At 35.7% G+C, this 8,356-nt stretch overlaps 1 protein-coding gene across 1 annotated transcript; it reads left to right on the forward strand.

The window, feature by feature from the left end:
• The first annotated feature begins 3,509 nt into the window (after window positions 1–3,509).
• On the forward strand, window positions 3,510–7,500 carry LOC149596172 (uncharacterized). The gene is made up of 6 exons (XM_089861298.1): window positions 3,510–3,522; window positions 3,651–4,267; window positions 4,752–5,547; window positions 6,422–6,700; window positions 6,872–7,248; window positions 7,309–7,500. The coding sequence occupies exons 1-6, from the start codon at window positions 3,510–3,512 to the stop codon at window positions 7,498–7,500; spliced, it is 2,274 nt and encodes a 757-aa protein (XP_089717424.1).
• The last annotated feature ends 856 nt before the right edge of the window (window positions 7,501–8,356 follow it).

An 8,356-nucleotide genomic window follows, 5' to 3' on the forward strand; every position in this document is an offset into this window, starting at 1 on the left:
GTCACAGGCTTGTCCACAACAGATGTCATAGACAGGTTTAAACCAGATTCCATAGTTTTGTGCACAAACAGAAGTCATAGACATGTGCACAAAAAACATTCTATAGACTTGTGCACATCAAGTTTCCATAGACCTGTGCACCAAAGATTTCATGGAACTGTGCACAAAACATTATATATGCTTGTGCACATAAAGATTCCATGCACGAAATATTCTATTGGATTTTGTATAAACATGCCATGGACCTGTTCAGAAACATTCCATACCCCTATATGCTCAAAAATATTCCACACCCATTTGCACAAACATTTTCCGTTGACCCGTGCACAAACAGATGCCGTAGAGTAGCGCATAAACAGATTCCATTGATTTGCGCACAAATATATTACGTAGACTCGTGCACAAATTGATTCCACAGACTTGTACACAAACAGAAGTCACACGGTTTTGCACAATCCGATGTTATAGACTTGTGCACAAACAGATGTCATATGCTTGTATAAAAAACTGATTTAATAGACTTCCTCAAAAAGAGATGTCATCGACATTTGCACAAGAGATTCCGTAGACTTGTGCACATAAAGATTCTTCAGACTTGTGCACAAACATATTTTGTAGACCTGTGCACACAGATACCATAGACTTGTGCAAAAATAGATGTCAAATATTTGTGCAAAACCACATCCCTTAGACTTTTGCACAAACTGATGCCATAGACTTGTGCACAATCATATGTCCTAGACCGGTGTACAAAACATTCTATAGATTTGTGCACAAACATGAGTCATATACCTGTACACAAAAAATATTCCACGGACTTCTGCACAAAAACATTCCATATCCCTATGCTCAAAAATGTTCCATTCCCATTTGCACAAAAATATCACGTTCACCTGTGCACAAAAATATTCGGTATCTATTTTCACAAAAATATTCCGTACACCTGTGAACAAAAACAGTTCGTACACCTGTGCACAAAAATATTCCGTACAATTGTGCATAAAAATATTCCGTACACCAATGCATAAAAATATTTCGTACACTTGTGCACAAATAGAAATCACAGACTTGTGCACAAAGAAATGTCGCAGACTCGCGCAAAAAGAGATGTTATAGACATGTGCACATCAGATTCCATAGAGTTATGCACAAACATTTTCAATGCCCTTATGCTCAAACAGATTTCAAACCCTATGCCCAATACCCATTTGCACAAAATTAATACGTAGACCCGTGCTCAAAAATATTCCGTAGACCCTTGCTCAGACAGAATTCTTTCGCGTGTGCACAAACAGATGTCATAGACTTGTGAATAAACAGATGTTACAGACTTGTGCACAAAGAGATGTTAAGACTTGTTCACACACAGGTGTTACAGACTTGTTCACACACAGGTGTTATAGACTTGTTCACAAGCAGGTGTTATAGAATTGATCACAAACAGGTGTTATAGAATTGCTCACAAACAGGTGTTATAGACTTGCTGACAAACAGATGATTTATACTTGTGCACAAACAGATGCTTTAGACTTGTGCACAAACAGATGGAATTGACTTGTGCACAAACAGATGGAATTGACTTGTGCACAAACAGATGTTTTAGTCTTGTGTAGAAACAGATGTTTTAGACTTGTGCACAAACAGATGTTTTAGACTTGTGCACAAACAGATGTTTTAGACTTGTGCATAAACAAATGTTATTGACTTGCGCAAAAAGAGATGTCATAGAAATGAGCAAATCAGATTCCATAGACCTGTGCACAAACAGAAGTCGTAGACCTGTGAACAAACAGAAGTCGTAGACCTGTGAACAAACAGAAGTCGTAGACCTGTGCACAAACAGAAGTCGTAGACCTGTGCACAAACAGAAGTCGTAGACCTGTGCAAATAAAGATTTTTCACTTTGGCACATAAAGATTTTTCACTTTGGCACATAAAGATTCTTCAGACTTGTGTGCACATAAAGATTCTTCAGACTTGTGTGCACATAAAGACTCTTCAGACTTGTGTGCACATAAAGATTCTTCAGAGTTGTGTGCACATAAAGATTCTTCAGACTTGTGTGCACATAAAGATTCTTCAGACTTGTGTGCACATAATGATTCTTCAGACTTGTGTGCACATAAAGATTCTTTTGACTTGTGTGCACATAAAGATTCTTCAAACTTGTGCAAATAAAGATTCTTCAAACTTGTGTACATAAATATACCATAGACCCATGAACAAAAAATTCCACAGACCTGTGCACAGAAGATTCCATACTCCTATACCCAAAAGGATTCCATGCAGATTTGCACAAAAACATTCCGTGGACCTGTGTAAAACAATATTCCATAGGCCTGTAAAAAAACAATATTCCAGAGGCCTGTGTAAAACAATATTCCATAGGCCTGTGCACGAAAAGATTGCATAGGCCTCTGCACGAAAAGATTGCATAGGCCTCTGCACAAAGAGATTTTAAACTTCTTTGCACAAAAATATTCTGTAGGTCTGCGCTTAAACAGATTCCGTAGACTTGTACACAATCAGATGTTATAGTTTAGACTCGAGAAAAAATTTAATTACCTATAGGCTAATTGGTAATTATCTTTAATTGCTTACTTTGTTTAATTAAGTTTAATCTGTACTTCGCAACTAAATTAGTTGGACGCGCAATAGTTATAATGACAATTTAAGCTAGCTAATTGCCCTACCAATTAGATTATCCGCAGTAAAACAACGTAAGTCCTAGAATGACTTTCTTTATTACTTAACCCAAGCAAAAAAGTCTTAAGTTCCACAGTTTAAAGGTAAACCACGTAATTCGGAGCAGGTATTTAAAACTATTAAAAACAATACTTAAACTTTGTTTTTCTTCATGAAACAAAAATTGGCGCCCACTTTAAAAATGGGGCTTTCATTTGAGACCGTTTTCAAATCTATCAAACGTATAGTTATTTTTGTAAGGGTAGTTACAAAATGGGTAAGTTTGGAAAATTTCCCATGTTATTTCTATGGAGATTCTCTACTTTTTCGCCAAAATCTGTGATTAATTTTATGGAAATGAAAACCACCCTTAGCAACTTTATGCTTTATAAAATAAACTATTAGGTGGATCATCTTGAAATTTTTACCACATATTAAGGGCCCGGATTTAAGTTCAGTAGAAAAATTTCGAAACAATAAACTTAATACGAAAAAAGTTAAAACCAATCCAAAAACCTTCCTTATACATTAGAGCCGTCATCAGGCCTTATCTAAGGGAGCTACCGCTCCCTTAGAATTTTTAGATTATTTAATGCAATTGCATGCCGTTAAGAACGTCATCATACTCTCTCACTATGGCAGTAATTATGATAATCAGTTACTAATTCGAGAAATCATAAATAGAGATGAAAAATTCGTTCCGTCTTTGAAAATTAACGGAACTCGAATTTTAGAAATGAAATTGTTTCACTTGCTATTTCTGGATTCTTATAATTTCATTCCTGTAGCCTTAGCAAAGTTTCCCGCTACTTTTGGTATACCCGATGCAGCCAAAGGGTATTTTCCACATTTTTTATTCAATGTCGTAGAGCATAATTTTGATGTAAATAGACAGAATGAAAGCAAATATGTTATAGAAACTAATCTACCGCCTATCCAAGCTTATGGTTTTCAATATTTTACAGGGGAAAATTTAGATATCTTCTTAAAATGGCATAGCTCCGACGATAGTAAAGGTCGCGGTTTCGACTTCTTGAACGAACTCAATTATTATTGTGAGAACGATACGGTTTTACTATTCCTAGGATGTTTAACTTTCCGTGCACTACTCTTTAAAGTAACTGGTGTAGATCCATTTAATTGTGGGGCAATTACTCTTCCCGGCGTTTGCTCTTACGTATTTCGCCGAAATTATCTTATACCCGATACCATAGGTATCATACCGGCTAATTACTACAGACTTAGCGAAAATCAGTCAGTAGGGGCTATAGAATGGCTGGAGTGGACCGCGCACAAACGAAATATATCTATCCAGTCTTCCTTTAGAGGGAAAGAAACCAGAATACAAAAAAATAAAGTAGACGGTTTTTGCGAAATCAACCAGGAAATATTCGAATACTGGGGGTGTTTCTACCATGGGTGCAAAATACACTTTCCTTTAAACAGAAACAAGCCGTTGCATGGAGACCCTGCTCAGACTTTGAACTCTAGATATTTTAGTAGCATGAACGTGTTAGCCAAATTTGAATCCCTCAATTATAAAGTAAATGTCAAATGGGAGTGCGACTGGCAGAAAGAAAAAGTAAATAAACCAGAAATAATAGAGTTTTTAAAATGTAATGATATTAAGCCTAAAATAGTAAAAAGATTAGACCCCCGTGATGCATTCTTCGGAGGAAGATGTTGCGCAACAAAATTATACCATAAAACAGAAGGATCAGAGCGTATTCATTACGTCGATTTCACAAGTTTATACCCTTTCATTAACAAAACCTCCAAGATACCTATAGGACATCCTGAAATAATATTAGACAACTTTCCAAACATATCATTGTTTGATGGACTTCTTAAGTGTGACGTCTTACCGGCTCAAAACCTAATTGATCCTGTTTTGCCTGCTCGTATTAATGGAAAATTAAAATTTCCGTTATGGTATTCACCCTAACCTTCTAAAAACCCTAGCACCACGTTTAGGCTTACTGCTCTACCTTCTTATAGCGCGTTCCTTTTCCTCGTGTTTCATACCCACTACCTGGAAGGAAGCTAATATAACTCCTATCCATAAGAAAGGGTCGAGAGCTGATCCTAATAATTACCGTCCCATTAGCACCCTTAACCAAGCCTCAAAATTATGCGAGCGTCTTGTACATGAGCAATTACGATCCTTCCTCGAACTTAACAACTTTTTCTCCCCTCATCAACATGGCTTCCTTCCTCGTCGTTCCTGCCTGACCAACTTAATCTCTACAACTAATGAATGGACCCGCTGGTTAGACGACGGTTACTCCGTAGATGTTTTATATCTTGATTTTAGTAAGGCTTTTGATTCCATTCCTCATTATGCCCTTCTTTCTGCCCTTCAGGGTGCTGGCGTCACTGGCAAAGCATTAGCTTGGTTAACTAACTATCTCTCCGACCGCAAACAGAGAGTTGTCCTTCATGGTGTAAATACTGATTGGAAATGCGTTGAAACGGGAGTCCCCCAGGGTTCTATTTTGGGTCCCCTTCTGTTTAACATACTTATTAACTCCTTGCCATCGGTAGTGAGGCACTCCTCTGTCATCTTGTTTGCCGATGACGCCAAGCTTTATCGCCGGGTTTGTGATTCTCCTGATCGAGCTGTCCTGCAACTTGATCTTGATGCCATCGTTCAGTGGGGTCACAACCATGGGTTACGTTTCAACATTGCTAAGTGTCAGACTCTTCACCTTGGACGCCGCAATCCCATGTTTGATTACACAATTAATAACACTACTTTAACTACGTCCACTTGTGAGAGGGACTTAGGTGTCCTTATAGATCCCCTTCTCAAATATACAGCGCAATCCAATAAAATTGCCAAACGTATTAGGAGCTTAACAGGTATAATTCGTCGTAATTTAAATTTTAACTCTATACCTCTCATTAAAACTCTGTACAACTCCTTGGTCCTCCCTATAATTGATTACTGTTCGCCAATTTGGTCCCCCCATTTCTTGACTGATCTACAGGCTTTGCAAAAAGCTCAAAACGCATATTCGAAACTCCCACACAAAATTAGTAAGCTTCCGGCTCCCCAACGACTCTCCTTATTAAATATTGATTCTATCACTCTGCGACATAAAATTAATAACCTATGCTTAGTTTTTGACATTATAAATAACAACCTTGATTTAGATTTTTCGTTATTTTTCACCCGCCATATTAATGCAAGAACCCGTGGTCACTCACAAAATCTAGTCAAACCTAGGGTGCTAACTACATTCTGACCAACGCACTTTGCGTATGCTGTTATCGACGATTGGAATTCGTTGCCCAATGATGTTGTCACTCTAACTACTAAATCCCATTTTCGTCGTAAATTATTAGACATTTTTCGTGTTAACTTATGAGCTCTCTACTTCTTCAACCCTCCACTAATGATTTTATAAAAATTACATTATTGTGCAGCGACTTCAATTTTCTAACTTTTCTGATATTGTTTTAATTGTTATCAGTATTATTATTTAATTGTATAATTAGTATTATTATTGTTAAACTTATTATTATTATTTTTTTTTCTTTAATATTTACATTATTAACCGTTTGTTAGTTCTCATATTAATGCACTCCTGTAGTGTCTTTTAGCAACATGGCTATGTACTACACTTACGATGTTCACACATACGTCACATTGTTGACTTTGTGGACAACGCACTGAAATAAATAAATAAATAAAATAAATAAATAAATAAATGTTGTAAAACCCAATTTCAAGGTGATTGCGAACATACTCCTGAACAAAGAGAATTACGAGGCACATGGGTAGCCGACGAGTTACGTCATGCAGTAGAGAACGGATACACAATCACACGAATGTACGAGGCGAGGTCATACAAAGTGACACAGTACGACCTTAAAACAAAGCAAGGAGGACTGTTTAAAGATTACGTTAATACCTTTTTAGAGTATAAAGCCCAAGCTAGTGGCTTCCCAGCAGATTGCGTGACCCAAAGAGACAAAGAGGAATATATCAAAAGCTTCAAGGACGAAGAGGGTGTAGAACTAGATATCACTAAAGTAGAGAAAAATGAAGGCCTGAGATGCCTTAGCAAACTTATGCTTAACTCTTTTTGGGGTAAATTTTGCCAAAAAACAAGACACACCTCTACTGAATTAATCAAAGATGCTCTAAAATTATACGCACTAATATTAAATCCTGATATAGAGGTTAAAAGTCTATTAACAATTAACGAAAACACAGTACTCGTAAAATACGAACACATTCTCGAAAACGAGATCATACACAAACATACAAACGCAGTTATCGCTTGTTACACAACAGCTATGGCGCGATTACATTTTTTAAAGCATCTTGAATTAGTCGGTGACCTTTGTTTTTATTGTGACACTGATAGTTTAGTCTACCTCTCACCAGATGGCACTCATGTGCTACCCACCGGCGATTATTTGGGGCAACTTAAAAATCAGTTAGAACCTTATGGACAAGATGCGTATATTTGTGAATGGGGAAGTGCTGGACCTAAGAACTATTCTATGGACATTCTCGACCCTAAAACCGGCACTAAAACCAACATTATTAAAGTTAAAGGATTTTATTTAAACGCCTCTACTGAAAATTATATAAATTTTGAAACAATGAAGAATCTACTGGGGGTAAACAATGAAGGTGAACCTCTACTGAACTCGGTTCAAGTTCCTATTGGCCCACAAATCAGACGTCTTCCAGATCATACTCTGATCACTATCACTCAGACTAAAACATATCAGGTCGTAATGGATAAAATTAGAATTCTACCCGATTATAAAACTACCCCATACGGTTATAATAAATAGAATCATTGACTTTTTTAACATAAGTTACTTGTATATATTTTAGACACCCAGCATCAGTATTTTAATTAATATTTATAATTTTTGGTAATATTATTGTACTTCAACTATTAGCATGTAACAACATTTTAACGAATACGCAGCGATTTTAGTAATATTTGTGTATTTAGTAAGCCTTTTTTAATTAGTATATATTAGCACTTTAGTTTAAAAATTAGGATTGAATTTATACTGTTTTGTATAAGTGTAATTTTTATTTTTTGATGATAATTATAGTAACGTTTTTTTAGTAATATTTCCATATTTTTATCCTTAATCGTATATCAGTATTTTAGCGTGTATAGCGCGTCAGAAAAAATATATTTTTTCGTCAATCCTGTGAACATTTTAGTTTAATAACTACCTAATTGTGCTTATTCGCCATGTATTCTATGTAATTCGTATTTTCTGATGTTTTATTAGTAATATTTTGCATTTTAGTAAATTTGTTTGTTATCAAAACCATTGTAATTCGTATTTTCTAATGATGTTCTTTAGTAATGATTGCGCATTTTAACTGTATATCAATATTTTAGCGCGTAGGAAAATATATAATTTTTAGTCAATCCTATATGTTAGTTTAGTTTAATAACTACCTAATTGGGCTTATTCTATGTAATTCGTATTTTCTGATGTTTTATTAGTAATATTTTGCATTTTAGTAAATTTGTGTGTTGTCAAAACTAGCGTAAATCGCAGTTTCTGACTTTTTAGCAGTATTTCTTCATTTTAACTACTTACCAAATACCAAATTGTGTAAAAACTGTCGCAATTCCCCTTTTATGGTATTAAAATGCACTATTGTTCTAAACTTCTATTT

This window comes from Phalangium opilio, unplaced genomic scaffold (genome assembly GCF_054372755.1).
Source record: "Phalangium opilio isolate 3A_F unplaced genomic scaffold, DU_Popi_V2 ptg000390l_1, whole genome shotgun sequence".
NCBI classification, from domain to species: domain Eukaryota; kingdom Metazoa; phylum Arthropoda; class Arachnida; order Opiliones; family Phalangiidae; genus Phalangium; species Phalangium opilio.